At 39.1% G+C, this 21,326-nt stretch overlaps 1 protein-coding gene across 7 annotated transcripts; it reads left to right on the top strand.

Annotated features, from left to right (window-relative positions):
* The first annotated feature begins 1,357 nt into the window (after window positions 1–1,357).
* Window positions 1,358–20,086, top strand: LOC134647872 (eukaryotic translation initiation factor 4E-binding protein Mextli). Of its 7 annotated transcripts, none has more exons than XM_063502218.1 (13): window positions 1,358–1,491; window positions 1,945–2,069; window positions 2,181–2,334; window positions 2,425–2,578; window positions 3,077–3,272; window positions 4,065–4,136; window positions 4,658–4,718; window positions 7,499–7,631; window positions 8,481–8,615; window positions 10,423–10,618; window positions 14,065–14,130; window positions 15,545–15,681; window positions 19,898–20,086. In XM_063502218.1, the coding sequence occupies exons 2-13, from the start codon at window positions 1,949–1,951 to the stop codon at window positions 20,000–20,002; spliced, it is 1,530 nt and encodes a 509-aa protein (XP_063358288.1). In that variant the 5' UTR covers window positions 1,358–1,491; window positions 1,945–1,948; the 3' UTR covers window positions 20,003–20,086. The 7 variants fall into 7 exon arrangements, with proteins under 7 accessions (XP_063358288.1, XP_063358287.1, XP_063358292.1 ...); XM_063502217.1 differs by lacking the exon at window positions 1,358–1,491 and adding an exon at window positions 1,525–1,772; XM_063502222.1 differs by lacking the exons at window positions 1,358–1,491; window positions 19,898–20,086 and adding exons at window positions 1,525–1,772; window positions 17,063–17,282.
* The last annotated feature ends 1,240 nt before the right edge of the window (window positions 20,087–21,326 follow it).

Genomic DNA, 21,326 nt, shown 5'->3' with positions numbered 1-21,326 from the left:
TGTCTTTTTGAAGCCGAGTCAGCATTCGCGGAACCCATCTTGCACTTACTTTTGACATATTAAGATGGTCATGTATAATATCATGTACGGTACCAATAGAGATTGGTTACTTGTGCTATAGATTTTACCTTCACTCGACCATCTTCCAATATAAGTTTTTCCACTTTATCAATATTTTCTTGTGAAGTAGCTACTACAGGCCGGCCAGGTCTAGGGTCATCTTCAATATTCTCCCTTCCGCGTTTAAACTCGCTTGACCACTTTTGAATGGTAGATAAAGAAGGAGCAGACTCACGGTAAACACAATCCATTTCCTCTTTTATGGTTTTTTGATTTTTACCCTGTTTTGTCAAGAATTTTATCACGCATCGATGTTCTAATTTAGTTAACATTGTCAATTCGCACATGATGTTCATGTTTGTTCAGCAATTGCAGAAAAACAAAAGACCATCTCGGTTCGAATTATACTTTTTTTTAATGTCAATGAATAAACCTTAGCGGCCAGTAACGAAAGAAATTTTAGAAGAGGTCGTAAGATATCAATACCGAGAATATTTTGAACGCCCCTCGTAATAACATAACACTTCATCACTTTGTTATATTTAAAGTGGTATCCAGACGGGAATTATCAAATCAGTCGATTTGTTCAGGAAAATAATTGGCCAATCTCATCTAGCGTCCACACGTACACAAATTAAATCACTAATTTGCATTCCATGGATAATTACTATGAAAATTGGTACTTTTGTGTCCGCACCTGCTGATTTAATCAGGGAATCAGAATCAAATTGGTATTTGCGTCCTCACGACCTGATTTCATCGGAGAATTTCATCGGATTGGCGAAAAATTGTCTCGTCTGGATACCACTTAATTCTGGACTCTACTGTATATACATATACTGCTAGAGTCCGTGGGGAAAGAGAAGAATCGTGAAATGTAGGGGAGCCCTTACATTCTACGATTCTTCTCTTTCTACACAGACTCTACAGGCCATTATAATAGCCGTAACACACTACCGCACCGCGACCTTCGTGCGCCGCACCTTATACTACTCTTTGGCAGCACCCACGTGCGGGTGCGGGCCGTGCGGGGCACCGTGATCTTGGTACGATGCGATAGTGTGTTACGGATTTTAAACTCGACTCAGCTGGGCAGTATATTGAGCAGTACGCTTATCTCGATAAATTTTGCACAGGAATTTCCAATCGATATTCTACCAATAAACAGATTTTTATATTGTGGCAACATTTAAAGTTTCGTAGTGTTGAGATAAATAATGATATATTTTCGGTTTTTATTTTGCCATCCTATTTTTATTCAAAAACAAGTTGTATCTCAAATTTTATGAAAATACTTCATATTATGAAAAATATAAAATATTGTTTTATATCTTAGACGCAAATATAGAAAATAGAGACGCCAAAGATTTTTAGCGATTTTTATACAACACTATCAATTTTATTTTTATTGCGAATTAATGGCGTAGCCAGGTGAGTTTTCTTGTTTATTTCCTATTTTCATAGTGTTCTATGGCATTCAATTGTTTTGTCTAAATGTTTTTCAACGAGCAAAATATTATATCTCCATAAAGTCAAAATTTTTCCAGCTAATCTGTTTTTATTGCACATAAAACCATTCTAACGAGTAATGAACACGTATTGGATTTGTTCCGAATTTATTCGCTAGGATCATTGTCATCACTTTCACTTTTCACGCGTTTTAGTGGTTCTAGTGTGTAAACGATGCAACAACCCGCAGTCGCCATGGATGAGTGAGTTCCCTTATATTTCGCATCGCATTCGCTGGTTTCATTGTGTATAATTATGACAAGGTTACTCATCACTGATCACTCGGCGTTTTACATTAGCAGCGATTTGATAGAGAAACTTGGCGCTCCTATGTTTTCTTAGGCATGTAATGAAAATGGTTTGTTTGGTTTGCAGCACCATGTCGACTGTAACGAAAATGACCCGCACGGTTAAGAAACTGGAGGTGCCCAGACCATTGAAATCGACGACCAGTTCTGCTCATAACCGCAACTCTGTATTAGATGTCAAAATAAACTCTGGTGAGTATAGTTTTTTAACCCCAAAAATAATCTTAAAATAAGACTGCCATTGTATCCTTCAAAAATGATTTCATTTGAGTTTTAATTTGGCATTCATTCTTTTGTTTTCAGTGGATGATCTAATAGTGTTGACGGAAGCAGTGGCATATGAAATGATGCAAGGCAACTATGACCGTGCGCTTCAAAGTAATGTTTCTACCATGTATTCTAACTTAAAGCTTTATGGGGCGCAGCTCGAAGCACTCTACAAAGATTTCCTTGATAGGTAAAACATTTGACCTCCTTTTTTAGTTTGATGTTATTAAATAGCATGCAAATATTACTATAATTATGTTTATTTTGTTTCCTTTTTCAGATATTTTGTTGTGTTCCGCAACGGTTCGCAGGATGAACGCTTGGACAAGAAAACGAGGCTACATCTTCTTGAGTTAATTGAGCTGCGTGCTAAGCATTGGCAGACTTCAGACTATATGAGTCAGTATTACAGACACCGTGGCACACATGCAGAGGTATAAATAACTTTTACATTTATTTATTTTTGTAATTTCTTAAACTATGTTTTCTTGGATGTGTTTATTTCCGCTACAAAAAAAAAATTGTCCAGTATCCTATCATTTGATGTGACTATTGTCATAGTTTTCTCATTTTGTTAGTTATTTGGTAATTTGATTCCTAGTAACCCCATAGGCCCCTGGGGTTCTTTAAAAATTGTATTTTGTGTGTGGGCAAACAAATTACTTATAAACAAAGAGTTCATTATGAACTTGCATTTCATCAAACTAATGCTACAAAAAATTAACCCACTTATATTTGTCCCAAATGATTTCAAGTGGCCTACTTGAAAAGTACAACACTTTGTTTATGCATGCTAACTATGAAAGGTTTTTATTGTAAAATTTCTTGTAAGAAAAGTATTGTTTACCAATTCCAATTATTCTCTTAGCTTTCAGTTCAATTTTCGTAGCATGTGCTTATAGTTGTGTAGCGCAATGTTGGTGCATGTGCAGCCACTACTGGTGCCGACGATGGAAGGCGCGGGCGGGTCCGTGTCCCCGACGCTGGCTACGCCGCCCGAGCCGCCCGCGCTCCTGCAGCCTGGGGAGGTCATCAAGCCCTCTGGCAAGTTCCCCAAACCCACCAAGATCCCCGGCAAGAACTACTCTAAGGACGAGGTTGTTATTCGAAACGCTGATTCTGGAAAAGGTATGTCAATTGTAATCAATTGGTTTTTTATGTTTACTCTTTAATTGTTGTCGTGGGCTCAAATCTATATCAGTAGGGCATAATATATTTGTGCAAATAACAACAATATTTGCTCCTTGGACCTGTTTTGAGTTTCATAAATTATTTAGTAAATACCAAACAAAAAAGACAGATTCTCTGCATGGTAATTCTAATTATCTAAGTCAATAAATCTGGGAGAACAATGCATGATAAATACAATGTGATGCTTATCTGTCTGTAGTTTTATCTTGCTGTTGTTCAATTGTTTAGCTTACTTTGCATGTTGATAATGATAAAAATTATCTTATTTTAAATCTAAAGGATTCTACTGAATTAAGAATGGGGTTGGGGCCTACTGTTTCTATGGAACAAGTAGATTTTATTATGATTTTAACTAAATAGTTTTTGAGTATTAATATATTATTATTAATTTAACTTTCGCATGTGGAATTTTATGTTTTATTAGTTAGGTAGAATATTCTAATACTATAGCGGTATACAATTCTCCTTACTCTTTTAATTAAATGGGTAGAAAATTCCACGTGTATCAGCATCAGCCACTGACTCAGTTTTTTATTTATTATTTACTCACCAAGACTGTATTTCTGGATGCTTCAGTCGAAATTGTCGAAAACCAGCTACAGTTGTAGCAGAACTAACGTGAGTCATAAACGTAGGGGCCAAATTATAATAGGTAAAAAATCAGAAGCTAGACAAGCAGAAGTGATAGGCAGCTAGCGGCGTTCCTGAAGTTGTATTGTGGTGTTACAGTGATGGGTATCAAGGGCAGGCGGGTGCACATGATCGAGGAGCTAAGTGACACGATCATATCGTTTCAGCGAGGTACGAACCACGGGGTGGCGCTTGCATGGTGACCGGCTCTGCGACCTTCCCGCCTTCTCTGCCTATATTTAATGACATTCTAGCTACTGTGTTTGAGGCTACTGTCTGTTGCGTGAAAATAACACAATCACGTGCATCTAATGGGGAAAGTGCCTTTACCGTAAGGGTAGTCATAAATGCTTGGAGTATTTTTCCAAGCCGATTGGACATTAGGATAGTGAAGGCACTTATTCCGTGGAAGCACGTATTTGATATTTCTTTAATGGTGTTTCTGCATGGGGATTGGGTTATGTTACTAATATAATCATATAGCAGTCTATTAACAACAATAATCATAACTAAAAGTCGGGGCACCTCGTGATTAAAATGCATTTTCAGTAATAATCATGTTTCACAGCAACCGACCTAAATGTAAATGAATTTTTTACATTCTTTCAACTTCATAACACCCATGCCATTGTACTAACGGCTGACTTACATGATAATTTCGTTTTGTAATGGAAATATGGGATGTTTTTCAGTAAGCCCTGGTGCTAAGGAGCGTCTCGTTCAAATCACTGGACCCAATGAGGAAAATGTGAAGTGAGTTGTCTTATAAGTTAAACTAAGTTTTTTTTAATATTCATGATATACTTGTGATTTTAACAGTGTTTAATATTTTTCTTTATTCTTACAACTTTATAAAGCAGAGGGATATAGTGTTTCAAAGTGATAGGGTTCAATTTCGCATAATTTGTGACACGCTAATGCCTTATAAAGGGTTAGAAATGTTTAAGTAATTTTATTTGTCAAACATAATGTCGGCTCATTTAGGTTTGAGTGGACCAAACCATTTGTCAATGTCATTCCTTAACCTTTTGGACGCCAATGACCGATATATCCGCACCGTAGGTTCAACGCCAAAGACCGATTAATCGGTCACAGAGCAACATCGACCTACGTGCATATACATAAAGTTCAACTTCAGTTTTGACACTTCAATGATGAGGCGTCTGAGCATTGATATAGTATAAAGAACTGGATACCCAATCAGCCGCCAAAAATGGCCCCACAAAAGTGATGTCAAAACAGATCATGCATTACTTTTTCGTTTAGTCTTGTTTGAAAGGCTCAAATGTGAAGTTGTCAACAATTACGAAATGTGCCGTTAAAATATGTAAAAATAACAATGATAAAACAAGGAAAAAGGATGGAATGTATTTCTTTCGGTTAGTTCTTTGGATAGCATTACATAATTTATGTAATCTGGTGGTAATTTTATGGTTTTGAATAAATTAATTTGTTAGTACCAAAGAAGGGATGTCAAGGAACAAAATTCTATTGAGTCGATGTGAGGTCAATATTTTTTTATATTTTTATATGGAATTCATAAGAAATAATATTATGTTTAAATTGAAGATTTCCAAGAAAACCTATGCGACGTGCAAAGTGGACTGCTATTTAATTATAGCGAGAGATAGGGGTGATGCAGTTTTAAACAAGGCAAAACGGCACATGTGTTTGGCCCATTTCCCTGTTTCCGACATATACACCACCAATAAGGGCTTATATCGACTAACTGTAAATGCTAAACCTGTCGGAACACAGTGACAATCACAGGATTTTTTTTTATAAAGTATAGGTAGACTTTATAAAAAAAATCCAATCAGTATCTAAATGTCCCCGTGCACCCGTGCTATGAGTAAATGTAGATCTTAAATACACAGTTATTTAATAAGTAGAATTTATTTCAAGGAAATTAGTATTTAAAGACGTATACTTACGAATTAAAAATTTAATTTGTTTGAATTTGAACCAAGAATTAATTTTATTTGAGCTCCCGATTAAATTAAATTTGTTTTATTTATTACTTCAATTTTAATATTTTCCTGTACAGTAATACATATTAAAGTGTACCAAAGTGACTCCATTCGTTCATTATTCTCGTTTGACGTTGTTTGACGTAAATACGTTACGTTTAGTGCCATCGGACTAAATTTTTTAACAGTGTTGGTACTTATGTTTGCAAATTTGACACTTAATGCTTACGACATTAAGCTCTTTTCTGTACGAAACATTTATCTTGACTCAAAATTTACGTAAGCGTTTTTATCATCAATGCAAATGGTGCGAAACGTCATTGAGATCCACATTTCTTGACGTTTTTGTTCTGCTTTGTGTGTCTATTTCTTTTATATTAAGTCAGTGCGTCTGAGTGATAGCTTTTGTGTTTGACACGGCGTGGAAAAGGTTAAAGATCGACAGGTCGATCTGTTTGTTGAATGTGTTTTGTGTGGTGCAATTATACGATACGAGAACAACTCGCATGCGAGTTCCATTACATTGCGGGTTTTGATCGGTCGGTTGAATTGAACGTAACCAACAGTCCACAATGTAACTAAAATCGCATGCGAGTTCGCGCGCCGTCTAAATCAGCCCTTAAGCTGGCCACACACTAGGTTTTGCGTGTCGGTTTTGCTTGTGCAAGCAAAACCAACAGGCACGACCGAGTTCCATAGGGCACACACACGTAACGATAAACCTGCACAAACTCTCAGTTCAAACCATCATGGCACCGGTAGCGGTGGTTGACGTAGACGCAATAGCGCTATTAGGTTTATATTTCGTCAGCCATACACGCATACAAACCATGAATCCACTCCACAGTTAAAAATAATAAAACTGGCCAAGTGCGAGTGGGACTCGCGCACGAAGGGTACCGTACCATTATCTATAAAAACGGAAAAAAAACATGTGTTGTATGGGAGCCCCACTCCGACTCGCACTTGACCGGTTTTTTAGTATTTGTTGTACTAGAGGCAACAGAAATAGATCATCTGTGAACATTTCAACAGTCTAACTAGCATAGTTCATGAGATACAGCCTAGTGACAGAGGAACGGACGGACAGTGGAGTCTTAGTAAAGGGTCCCGTTTTACCCTTTGGTTACGGAACCCTAAATATCTATTTAATTACACAAACGGGTCTAACGCGATATAATATCTACCCCTAAATATCTACTAAAAATCCTCTACAATTGCATTTCGTTTGCGAGACGACATTGTTGCACAGTGACGTGCGACCTATCCCCTCGGCAATCACTGGATAACTGAAGCCTATCAAGCCTGCCAGCCACACACGTTCAGTTATGCCTGCGCAAGCGAAGTGCGCAAGCACAACCGACAGGCAAAAAATATAAATTTTGATATTTTCAATTTTGCTTGCGCAGGCAAGGAGTCATGTCATACACACGTTCAGTTATGCCTGCACAAGTGAACTGTGCAGGCATAACCATCGGTTATAACCTAGTGTGTGTGGCCGGCTTTAGTCGTAACACTCGTAACCACCCGGGAAGCGAATATTGACGTGGTGTTTTATGTCAGTCACGCGAAGCATCTGATCGGCGACACGATCCGGCGCAACGCGTCGCCGGTGCGGCTGGAGGGCGCGCTGGAGGCCGGCGCCGCCACCGACGACAACGGCGACGACGCTGACGACGAGCCGCGCGCCAGGGAGGTAACCAACACATTTATGGTAACCAACACATTTATGACACAGGGAGGTAACCAACACATTTATGGTAACCAACACATTTATGACACAGGGAGGTAACCAACACATTTATGGTAACCAACACATTTATGACACAGGGAGGTAACCAACACATTTATGACACAGGGAGGTAACCAACACATTTATGACACTATAGAATAGGGATGATGACACATGTTGAATTTTATAACAAAATCTACTAAAATAGATAGCAAACGAGCAATTTATCACAATAATCTGGATATTAAAATAAAATATGGAAATGTTACAAAAATACAGGACCTGAAAGTTAAAAATTTAAGTTTTTTTTTAAACTTCCAAAAACGATAAAAGTAAGGGTACCATTCGATTCCTTAAATTTCATCAAAAAAAATATTGTATAGCAACTATATACATAAACGCAATATTTCACCGACAAAAACGCAATTTTCTTGTTTTGTCCATACAAGATGGGCTCTCAGAGACCTTGACGTCACGTTCATTTTATCGTTTTGTTTAGGGCGTTTCGCGAGTGAAGTGCGACTGTCGGCCTTTGACTAAAATTTCTGACTTTTGTGTTACTTTAATGCAATGGGTCCCATATAGACATTTGATCCTAAAAACAAACCCGATCGATTGATACTATAAATGAAAATTAGTCATGTAGCCTATTGAGGCCTTGGTCTCTCATTAATCTATGCTTTAGCTAGCTTACCACGCAACCAGAAACAAAAGCCAAAGTTCTAGTGTTATTTTGTGAGATTCTTAGCTTAGCGTTGTAGTTTGTGTTAAAATAGTAGTTAAATCTAAATTTTTCAACATCTTTCCTTTCAGAAATCGCCACACAGCAATCGAGCTTTACTTCATAGTTTTTCAACGAACGACGCAGCGTTAGGAGAATATAAATACACTGTGACTTTTGGTCAACATTCCATCAAAATCACGGGGCAGAATCTGGATCTCGTCAAGGTACTGTAATTTATATAATAAATTAGAATAGTTTTGTAAATTTGTCCACCAAGCTTTTCTCGTATTGGATGTCATTCCTTTTCTTTAAAATAATATAATAGTAGTTTATGCAACAGTGATATAATAAGGGTTCTTAAAATTCAAGGGTCGAAGTTACAAAACGAGACGTAGTCGAGTTTTGTAAAAAAAGACCCGAGAATTTTAAGAACCAATTATGAGCTGTTGCATACATTACTTTTTCTATGACAGCTGCAGCAAAAAAAAAAAAAAAAAAAAAAAAGTTATTATTAAAAAAAAAGAGTTATTATTAAAAAAAAGAGTTATTATTTAAAAAAAATTGAGTTATTATTAAAAAAAAAAAAGAGTTATTATTGTAAATGAAAACATACCTCTTTCAATCAAGATGATCGGAACTTGTATCTTTAAAAAAAATAAAGCAGTTGTATTATACTCATAAGATGACTGCTAGCAGTCATCTTATGAGCCTATAGACAAAGCATTCAAATGACATTGCTTTAGATATCACTGTCAGTCATTTAATTGACACATTTAAGTGCTGGAGTAGAAAAAGTATTATAAAGCTTTAAAACTACATATTTTATCATATTTACGACTACTTGCTACCGTGATGTCTCGTGAACTTGTGACTCAGCCCTTACGCTGGATCAGTACAGGTGCTGTATCTATACTATCTGTATACCAAGCTGGCCATCAGGGTCTTAAAACTTCTCATTACTACTACTTCAAGGTTGCAGGCCGAGTGAAAGAGATACATAGTTATATGCCTCCGGCGTCAGTTCGGTTAGCAGATACTATAGTCTCGTAGACTCGGGACAATTTTAGCGTTTCGAATTGGGGGCCTTTTGTTTTTTCTATAGTTCGTTTTTGATTCATAATTGTTACATATGTGCCATTATTTATTTTTCTGATACGATCATTTATATTCTTCTGCTTTCATAAGTAATAGTTACTGATTTTTAAAAAGCGTTTTTCAATTGTAAGACATGTCAAGATCGCTTACCTTCTTCCTAATGCTAAAAAAACCGGCCAAGTGCGAATCGGACTCGCGCACGGAGGGTTCCGCACTATCAACAAAAAATAGAGCAAAACAAGCAAAAAAACGGTCACCCATCCAAGTACTGACCCCGCCCGACGTTGCTTAACTTCGGTCAAAAATCACGTTTGTTGTATGGGAGCCCCACTTAAATCTTTATTTTATTCTGTTTTTAGTATTTGTTGTTATAGCGGCAACAGAAATACATCATCTGTGAAAATTTCAACTGTCTAGCTATCACGGTTCGTGAGATACAGCCTGGTTACAGACGGACGGACGGACGGACGGACGGACAGCGGAGTCTTAGTAATAGGGTCCCGTTTTTACCCTTTGGGTACGGAACCCTAAAAACGAACTAAAAAGAGTTCAAAACTCAAATTGAACTTGTACTTTTACTAGTATTCGGGGTTTGTAACCGGAGATAGTTATTTCGTAACGGGGATCCGTCGTCGTTGCGCACAGACAGGGTTCGAAATTATCCAGAGAATTATAGTCTTTTTGATAATTATCCCATGAATATCCTGACGATAATTATCAGGCATAAAAATCACGATACTTATCAAAATAGTTATTGTTACTTAGGGCCACTTGCACCATCCCACTAACCCGGGGTTAACCGGTTAAACCTGGAGTTACCATAGTGACCAATACTATTTGACGCTGGGTTAACGGTGTAACCGGTTAACCCCGGGTTAGTGGGATGGTGCAAGTGGCGCTTATTGTGATAATTATCCTTCGGAACCCTGCGCACAGACCGCGAAGCTGGTGCTGGACGAGTACTTCGAGAGCTCGGGCGCGCTGGAGGCGTGGGGCGCGGGCTCGGGCGACTTCTTCACGCTGTCGCAGCGCCCGCAGGCCGCGCTGCTGCTGCGCGCCGACCCCGAGCTCAACGGCGACCGGGACGACGTGTTCGCGCCGCCGCTACCCGCCGCCGCGCACGACGAGCCCGGTATGTACCCACACCAGGGATGTTGCGGATGCAGATTTTTTGACATCCGCGGACGCGGATGCGGATATTTAAAGGCTCACATCCGCGGATGCGGATGCGGATGTCAAGATTAGGTACTTAGAAAACGTCAAATATTACATTTTTAGTATTTTTTTATTTAAAAATAAACGAAACGTTTAGTATTTAAGCAAGAATATAGGTGCCTTATATTTAATAAACAGTAACTTGGCCGACTTTTCTGGATCTAGACGATCTCGTTATAGGTAATGACGAAATGACCTAGCACTTAAGCCGCCGCTAAGACGTTACTGTACCGACTTGTTCGACATCCGCATCCGCATAAGCTCCGCATCGATTTTATGCAAATGCAGATGCGGATGTTGAAAATAATGCGGAAGTTCCGCGTTTGCGGATGCGGATGCGGATGTTCGCAACATCCCTGACCCACACCACACTACACGGCATCTACATCAATATACAGTCAAGTAAAAATTCTTGTAATGCCGAGGCCGTAACATTTAACGAGGCCTTTAAACCTACTATGTTGATAAAAGAGTAAATGAGACCCTGGTCGATCAATATACAGTCAAGTAAGAATTCTTGTCGTAATGCCGAGACTGTAACATTTAACGAGGTCTTAAAGCCTACTATGTTGATAAAAGAGTAAATGATCTGGTCGATCATTATAATATACATATAATCTGCATATAACTGCTGTCAAGACAAGAAGGGAAACCTAGAATAACTTATCTTAGCCAAATAAAAAATGATACATCGTATGAGGAAATTAAAAGACTGGCACAAGAAAGGAATGATTGGCGATTACTCCACCGACAAGAGCAAAACTCTTAAGTTATGATGATGATGATAACTGCTGTCCTAAATTAGGTACAATTAGCTATAATCCAGCTTTTTATTCTAGTTATTTTTGCAGAGTTAGTAGTCGACAATGCTATTCATTAATTTAATAGCATGAAAAGCCGTTTCAAGATTCGAATCTAACTTAGCATGACTTGAGTGTGATATATTATTTGAATTATTTCATAAGAGTATACAATATAGTATCGACTGACTGAAGCATGTAGTTTTTTATTTAGGGTTGGAAGTTGGCCAGGACTACGTCTATCAACTATGCAGGGTGACTCAAGATACGTTATCAGGAATAAACTTACTTCAGTGGATCATCTATTATAATCCTATTTTGTCACAAATCGTAGCGTGGGGTGACTAAATAAATCTTGTTATTCCAGGCCGCGTCTCCTGAATCATCCTGTTTTCGACTCATTTAAATAGTCACGGTACCAGTTTGTGTGTCATTCATATATAATGGTGTTCAGACTCGACATAAATATGTATTTATCTGGCATTCATATTATGATATATTAATATTGTATATTTTTTCAAATCGACATTCGATCACATCCACGGCCGCGGTAGCGGGTCTTCCAAATTTATCGCATCTCCAAGGTAGTACGGAGTCTTAGCTTCAAATTACGGACCTATCCGGCAGAGCATGAAACTTGGTAGATTATGTATGTACAAAAAATAGAAGTAATAAACAAAGGACCATGGGCAACTTTGTATGGAGCCTGGACCCAACGCCAACAGAAATGAGAGTAAGGTCATTAGATAGGTATTTCTATGTACTTCATTTTGTTCTATGGGCACCAAGCGGAATTCCATCGCAGAACTGAGATATTGGTATTTTAGCCAAAATGTCGTCACCCTTATTATTATACCTAGGCGTCCCAGGCAATAGAGTCCAAGTAAGTAAATTAATTGCTGCGCACCGCCGGACGAGCATACCGAATGATTTGCCGCGCTCGCCCGGCGGTGGACTCTATTGCCTAGGTAATAAGGGTGACGAAATTTTGACTAAAATACCAATATCTCAGTTCTGCAATGGAATTCCGCTCGGTGGCCATAGAACGAAATGAAGTACACAGAAATACCTATCTAATGACCTAACTCTCAACTCTGTTGGTTTTGGGACCATTTTTGACGCATAGTCCTTTATTAAGAAGAGCTTGGTAAGTTGTCCTGTAGGCTGTGCTGTGAGCCTGTGACTATACTTCGTTTTTTTAGCATTAGAAATAAGGTAAACAATCTTGATATGAAAAACACATTTTAAAAATAAGTTACGGTAAATATGTAACAATTATGAATCTAATACGATCTTTTATAGTCTTTATGCTTTCATAAGTAATAGTTATTGATTTTTAAAAAGTGTTTTTCGATTAAAAGACATGTCAAAATCGCTTACCTTCTTTCAAGTTGTTTCTAATGCTAAAAAAACGAACTATATAAAAGTCCATTATATGTTCTTCTTCATTTTCTTGCTTGGCTGTTGTCTGCTTTCATTTCTCGCCGTCGCCAACATTAATGCGACGCACAATTTGAAACAGAGCTAACCTCCATTTGAAAAGTAACTGATGAAAATCTTATAAGGAATTGCTTATTGGCATTCTCTTTTTAGCTTTAACCATTTATACAAAGAAACACGGAGGGGTTGAGAAATATAACTTGACGACTGATTTCCATTTCTATTCGTTTATTACCTGCAAAAGCTGCACTTGCGTGTCAGTTTCATGGTTTCTGCCAGATAGGAATATATTTTTAAACGTGATAAGGCAAGAAGCCGTGCTATCGAGGAACATTTTTAACAAATCATCCATGATCGCTCAAACCTGCCGTGACTCCAGCAGGTCTCAAATTAGATACCTATCAGTAACGATCATCCCGCTAAACTCAGAATCGACCACTCTACCCTTCATCTCTTGCTTCGTAGGTTTTATTTTCCTACGAAATATGTATATGCTATTTGAACCACCTCTTTATTCATTATTTTTGCATATTTGTGACGTCCCACGGGTAAAGGTATCTTATGGCGGTTGGCGCCTACGCTATTATTAACGCCGCTCCAATACAATTGCGGTGCTATGCGACGTAAGCGCCAAGTGCCATAAGGTACCTTTTCCGTGGAACGTCACATTTATTTTTCTATCTGCCTAAAATCTCATACCAAATGGAATTTAAAAACATTAAATTAAATGTAAAGCAATTACATTGATTAAGAGTAATATCTTTATTTTTTCTAAAAGAAAATTGTTCGTAATATATAATATTCTCTATGTAATCAAAGGGAAGGACCTTGTTATAGGGCTTTGTTGGGAGAGGATTTGATATCATTACACTAGCCTAATATAAATATGATTTAAGATGCGTGATAAGATAAAATGGTCCCCGGATATGATGGTCGACTTTTGTCGTTCCGCGATAAACGTCACAAATGCGGCCATCATAGACCCGTCAACCATTTCGAATGCATGTTGCTCTTGTGTCAAATTAAAAGGAAAGCTGCAAGTAGGATGTGGTAGAGTAGTCGTTTCGTTGTCGGCCGTGTGATGTGCTGGTGTGCGCGAGTGTGTGACGGCTGTGTGTCGCAGCGGCCGACGACGCGGTGCCGCGCCGGCCGCGCTTCTCGCGCGCCGCGTCCACCGACAAGAACCAAGGTCAGTACCGATATGGTTGGGCGTCACGTGTCCCACAATTACTACCGATACGAGTTACACCGAGGGTGCTATTTAAGTGCTTCCACTTTTTTAGGATAATCCGTGGTATATTTCCGAGAATTTTAAAAACCCTTGCGACTCTGTTGATACTCGAAAACTGCTGCTTAGTCCCCCAGGAAAGAGGGTAAAAATTTACCTACCGCGGTGCAATCACCTGGAACTATGCAAAGTTTGTTTTTGAATTTTTACACAAATCGAAATATTTGTGATTCCTTTCAATCCAACATTCATCCTGCGGAGCATGATTGCTCGTAAAGGTCACTTTGCTAACCCAATGTGTCGCCCAAGCGTTCTCGATGTGACTGGTATTTATTTGTGCTTTTGCTCGCCATCCGAGCACATCTTTCCGTCGTAATCGTTCAGAGCACGGCACTCCACGCCCCGCTTAGCAGAGATTGCGCACCACGTCCGCTGTTTTCTGCAATCGGATGCAGAAAAAGCGATAATGATTAAGTAAAGTTATGCAAATGTTTAATCGATAATTAGTATCCGCTACGCGTTTCTCGCGTGTTAGGACTTATTCCGGCGATCTCTGTTAACGTGGCTGCAGATGTTATCTGCTACATGTGTTAGTGTTAGTTATTACTGTAAGTGTAAAAGATAATCATTATCCTAACTACTCTAATTACTGGAGTGGTGATCGTTCTCCGATTGAATAACGTTCTGTATTATGTAAAATTATTTGTCTATAACATATTCAATGTCTTTTCATGTCTCGCATTTCTCCATTTCATCCATGTTGACCAGTACCTTCATGTCATAGTATGCAGAAGTCAGTCAATAACTTCCGTATTTATTTGTCTCGCTTGTCAATGCACATCGGTTGATAATGGATGGCTGAGCATTTTAGTTCTACCTTCCTAAACCTGTTTGAGTTGCGCCAGTATTTTAACATCAATTTCTTACCACTGCTATTTTTATTGGAATGTCCATCTAGGTATACTAAACAACATGCGAATGAATTCAAATAACCTAACATTAATAAATGCATTTTAAGAGCTTATTTACGTTGCACTCGTTTTTAATGTTTCGTTTGACCAAAGCGGGGACCGCAAAATCTGTATTAGGGATGCTTTCGTGTAGTAAAGTTTCCAAAGAATAGTTAAATGGAGCACTTAGTGTTACCAACATTACATATTATCAACCTTAATAGAATCGTATGGAATTTGGATAAAGCACGCCGCATATGAAGTTTGCGTGAGAAGGAGGGATGTCCAAATTTCTCGACCACTAGTCCTTTATCGTCGATGTGTTACGGTGAAGTTTTAGGCCGCCAGCGCTTCATATCGATCGACCGCCGACGCGTTTAGTATATAATGGTAGGTCCCGTTCTAAGTGGTGATTTGGTGCGCAGGGCCGGGCGGCTGTGGGGCCGGCGCCGTCCCTCGGCAGACGTACACGTACGAGACGCTGGTGCAGTACGCGGACTCGCCGCTCAGCAAGCTGCCGCCGGCCGGCCTGGCCGCCTTCCCGCCGGAGCTGGCGCGCAAGGTAACGCACTGCCCGCGCCGCGCCGCGCCGTCGCCCGCGCTCGCCCCTGTGCCCGCCGCCGCGCGCCGCATGGTGCCGCCGCTGCGCGTGTGGGCGCCGCTGCGACACCCCAACTACCTCGCCGCGCTGCTCTGTCGCAACTTCTACTGAGCGAGGCGATCGGGGTCCCCGAGGCTGCGATGTCTTATGTTTTTTATTACCGGGAGGATTCGAAAGTTTTCTATCGGGACGATAGTTTAGTTTTCTTTTGGAGCCATTTCGACGGCGATCCGAGTTTATTTGCGAGCGCGGCGAGGGGGCGATCGTTCCTTCCGCGTCCTACTCGTCCGTAGAGTCTCTGAGAGCCGGACTTTGCCCGCAGCCGGAGGGAGCGGGCGCGGGCGCCGGGCGCGGCGACGCCGCCTACTAGCGGCCGCGGAACCTCTCTCCTCTCCCGTCCGCTCGATCCCACCCCGGTCTCCCGTCCGGCCGCCCGACGAACCCGAACCTTCTCTATAAAAATGTTTTTTATAAGCTAGTTTGAGATCCCACCCGGTCGTGTGCCGCCGGCGTCGGATCGGTCCGAATGTAAAGACGCTTGCATGTTTTCAGCTTCGGTTTGATGTTAGTGGTTCCGTCGTGAGTTTTCTAGTTCCGTGATCGGCAACTGAGATTAACTATGACACCGGTTGAAGTTGGAAACGCACTGAAAACATTCAAACGCTTTAAATTACGTACTCGTAGAGTCAATATACTTATTGTACACTGCGTAACGCATTCATTTTGTACTAATTAATTACGCACTGAGCTTGTATGTTTGCACCTCCACATACTAACCTTTGTACGATGGCTTTTGGGCTTCTAAATTCTGGTTTATGTATATTCTGAAAATATCTATTTCTTTAAAAATTCCATCATAATGTTGTGATTAACCAACTAGTCGTTCCCTCGAGTATTTTAGCAGTCATGCTAAGTATAAATGACAATGATTACCTCAAGGGTCCTGTGATTTAAATAGAGTAGGTAAGAATAGCTTAGAGACATAAGACTGACTCTAGCGTAGTCTGACGTACTAGCTACAAGCTGATCTCGGTGGGTGCTGCGGCAGCCCTCGCTCGGCGCCCACCACTGTGTACGCGAGTATTATTACTTTTAGGAAACTTAAATTACCTGTTGATTGAAGATCTGATTAGAAATGTCAAAGACTGAATAAGAATTATTATTACTATTTTCATAGGTTTATTAGAATTAAATTCACATAGAATTTACTGGTTAAGTGTTTTAACTTGTTAAATTGTATATGCATAAGTTTACATAAATCCTTGTTGACAATGATGCTATGAAGTGTTTACTAGATAGATACTAATTCAATGTTTGTGTCGTTTTCACGCTGCTCGGACAGAATGGGTATTCGAGAGGGGTTCGTTAATACAGGTAAAAAACGATTAGGAGTTTTCGAATTAAAGACTATCTCAGTGAGGTTCCAAATTACGCTTTTAACATTCTATTTAATGTTAATTTATTTAATTGGTATTGTTTTTTCTTAAATGTTAACAAAATTATTAGTGTTATTTCACTTTTGTTTTCAATTCGATTTCGTAATAAAACATGAAACAAAACAAGTCTTTCCTTGCTCGTAGCTTTATTAACTCTACCTTCCTTCAAAAATCTTCGCTTTTCCGCTATAAGGGCCGATACAGACAGACTGCAACCCGACTGCAATTTGTATGGGAACTGCACGCCAACTGAAACGTAGCTGTGCACTTCCCGTTCCCATTAAAGTTGCAGTCCGGCTGTACCGGCCCTACTTAATTAGACCATGATAGAATAGGTAAATAACATAATAATTATTTATGCATTTGTTTTGATTATTAAAAAAAAAAACAGTTTTCTATCATGGTCCTATGTCATTGTGTCTAACTTTGTTGCACCGTTTGCTACTAATGAATCTAACGATGCAACATGCGTTACTAACAGGTTAATTTTCACTGGCACATCACAGTCAAACCTTAACACGCAAAAATGTTGACAAACGAGACTGGCAAACATGGTTAGGTTAGGACTAAAATTGCATAACACCAACCACACCAACTGGTAAAGATTCTCTTGATTGTTCAAAAACTGATAGCATAGTTGCATTTTACTCACATGTGAGGCAAAGTAATCAAATGCAAATTTTGAGTTGTTTTCTTATGTTTGCTGGTAGAATAGAATAGACTTTTAAATGATGATTTTGAATGATAAATATTCGATAACATTCATTTAGATTTGATTTTATTTGATATCTTACAGTTAATATTTTCTTCGCTATTACAGTGTAAACGATTTCCTCTCTGAAGATATACAGCCGGATTTGTAGTCGTTTGAAGATTTTTGCATGCTAGTACAACCTGTATAGTACAAATAGCAACCAATTGTCACTTACCACCTAAGACACTATTGTACCTACTTATTCTTTGCAAATAAATACTTAACTTACTTCGGGTTGGTGTGGTGAAAAATTTCGTGTTACCCTCCTGCTTTAAAACCCTCGCAACGCTCAAGATTCCATTTTTCGAACCACTCGCTACGCTCGTGCTTAAATTTTGGAATCTTTCGCTTGCTCGAGTATCAATATTAGCATGAGCGGTTAAACAACAACTTTGCCCCCTTGTAAAACAAATAACTATTTCATTTTCACTGGATGAAAGTTTTGAACTGTCCTCGTTCGTCAGCATTCTTAATTGCTGTACTAACAGTAACAACCATGTGGTTGCAACAATAACCGGAGCATGTGGAGAAAGCGGCAGAGATAAATGAACATGCATATTATGCTCTTATTGACAATTTTTGCACGTGTCTGTGGTCAAGCAAATTTTAGGTTATGAAGTTACATAATTCGTCGGGTGACAAGTAAAAGTCACTAACTAACATCATTGAAATTATTGGACAATAAATCGTGTTACAAGTGTAATAAAGTGCATTGTTACTTTAATTTTTTGATAGTACTTTGACTTTTACTTGTCACCCGACGATATACTGTATGTAGCAGTAAACAGTTTATCATGCGCTTTTCGCGTATAATCCAAACATAATAAATAGCGCCATCTACGACAATACATAGGCATTAGGCACACGGCGTTGTATGGAGGTGAAGCCTCTTTATTAATTTACTTCCCTAGGTGAAAGCATGCATGCAGAGAAGTAGACATGAAGTGCCATATAAGTACCTATATACTAGGTCCTCCGAAGTTGTTTGTTGTATGCCGTCAGATCGTCCCACTTAACACATTCACTGTCCCCATACAAAATCATGTGACAAAGTCACATTGCCAAATAGTGGGGTCATTTGGAGTTGTGAACCCATAGTGAAAGCACGAACTCCTGAAAAAAGCTTCATGACCCGACATTGGGGACATCCGGACACAATGATGGTGACATTGGGACTCTGCTTCTATTGGTAGAAATCTATCATAGTATTCTCCCGAGTGCATGGGAAAAAAGTTCAGAGTAGTTTTTGAGCATAGTATTGGGTCTCCAAAACTGCCGGGAGACAGCGGCGCCGGCCATCTAATGACGTCATCAAAATTACTCTCATCTCGTCAATACTGCATATTGCACCCAAACTTATGCACCTATGTCATGTGTGTGGTGGGGTGTACTACCTTAGTTGATATATAAATTCTGAGACTAAACTTGATTAAAACCATACAATATGCTACATTCCTACTAGTCAAATCAGCTTCTTTTTGGGTACTGTCAAAACGATTTGCTAATATGGAATTTATATGAAAACGAATGTAGTGACGTCACGGTAAACTCACCTACTTTTTCGATTTCAATCCGATTTATTAAATACAAATTGTGTTTAAAAATAACTGCTGTCTATGTTTTTCTAATAATAGTAATAATTATCTGGTGCTTTATTTCGTGCACGGTTTGAAATAATTTATTTCAAGTACAGGAAACATCCCTATTATATTGGTGTGAGTACTTGGAAGCACGGTTTAAGGTTATCGCACACATCAACCCGGTACCTACCTATCGTCTATCATTATAGGCATTACACATACCTATATTGGGTACGCGATACCGTTGCAAGGCGAGGCGATGACGGCTTGGTGCACAGAAGGTGTTCATTTGTGCAATGCATGTGTGTTAAGTGCATTGCGGTTTGGAATATCATAATGAAGTTTGAGCTGGGCCCTGGTGGTGGTGGTTAATGAGAAATTAACCTTAAACCGCGTGTGATCAACAGAGCTGCCTGGAGTTCGACAGCGCCAGCTACCTGAAGAAGGTGCGCGCCGCGGCCGGGACCACCGTGGCCGCCGTGGACGCGCCAGATTCTCCTGAGCCGGAGTAACCAGCTCTACAACGGTGTCTAGCAGCTCGCCCATACCTCACGATACATCGCCATTTTCTTATTCACAATATTCTATATTCACCTTTTTGACTAACCCATACATATACAGGGTGCTTCCTGTAACAGGAGCAATAAATTAAACTGTAGGCTGTACTCCTCAAACTGACCAACATTTGTTCAGCAACTTTTAAAAATTATGAATCCTTTAGACTTCCTCTTTTTCATACAAAATAAATATTGCCTTCAATGTACGCTGACATCAGTGTGTTTGACGTTGCTTGTCACGCTTTAAACATAACAAAATTTGCAATACATTGCGTCTTAGAATAAACTTTAAAGTGTAATAAAAATGAAAACCTGAGTTATTTTTAAAAGTTGCTGAACAAATGTTGGTCTGTTTGAGGAGTACAGCCTACAGTTTAATTTATTGCTCCTGTTACAGGAAGCACTCTGTATACTCAACCGATGTGCTCGGGGTTCGCAGTTGGCAATCTTGAATCCTACTAGTAGCAAATCAATAGGTACCCAAGTCAAATCTTTAGTTTATTGCGGCTCGAGACCCCATAGCCGATAACTTTTGAAAAATAGGTTGAATATCCACACTAGGCCTTACTACCTACCTGTCCTACCTACTTGAAAATAATTTGGAATGGTTTATAATTTATTGACCTACATCATCCAAAGTTATTAGAGCCAACAATTGCCAAGCTAATATACAGTGAAATTTAGGTATAGAAAAAACCTACCTACACTTTTACGTTGGATTTCAGTTCCATCTTTGGTATCCTGTAAAATCAGCAGATGACTGTACCTTTTGACGTCTAAATAATTTATAAGCGCGAGAAACTTGAAGATTCCTTTAATACGGCAGTATCAAAAGCTAGTTGCTTAAATTTATAATTCTCATTTAGTACAGTTGCCATCAGATATATCGGAGCAGCCAAGGTGTTCAAAATTATTTGAAGAAGAAAACCTCAATATATCCATGCCATGAACACCTTAGCCGCTCCGATATATCTGATGGTGACTGTACGTAATAAACTGGCAATGGGCAGCTGTGCGGCATGAATAAGCAGAGACATTAGGTATAGGATGATTGAGAAAAGTGTATCAAGTGAATTCAAGTGTAAAAATGTTAACCCGTTTAGAACTACTGACTGCCACTTCCACTAGATGCGCCAGCACTAAAGTTTTCCTTTCTTATGCACTTTAGGTGTACACATTATTACTAAAAGTATTGACACGCCAAATTAGAGGGTATAGATATTTATTTTTCCTTAATTAATATTTACCTCATATCATTAAACTTGTTTTAAGAATGCTT

This window comes from Cydia amplana, chromosome 5 (assembly GCF_948474715.1).
Source record: "Cydia amplana chromosome 5, ilCydAmpl1.1, whole genome shotgun sequence".
Lineage (NCBI taxonomy): Eukaryota > Metazoa > Arthropoda > Insecta > Lepidoptera > Tortricidae > Cydia > Cydia amplana.
The sequence above is the reverse complement of the archived record's forward strand: the minus strand, read 5'-3'. Positions and strand labels throughout refer to the sequence as shown.

Excerpts from the sequence above, each read along its gene's own strand:
- LOC134647872 (XM_063502217.1), top strand. The coding sequence starts at position 1,744 with ATGCAACAACCCGCAGTCGCCATGGATGA. Across the intron at positions 4,137-4,657 it reads GATCATATCGTTTCAGCGAG|TAAGCCCTGGTGCTAAGGAG; the intron begins GTACGAACCACG and ends GATGTTTTTCAG. Across the intron at positions 8,616-10,422 it reads AGAATCTGGATCTCGTCAAG|ACCGCGAAGCTGGTGCTGGA; the intron begins GTACTGTAATTT and ends CCCTGCGCACAG.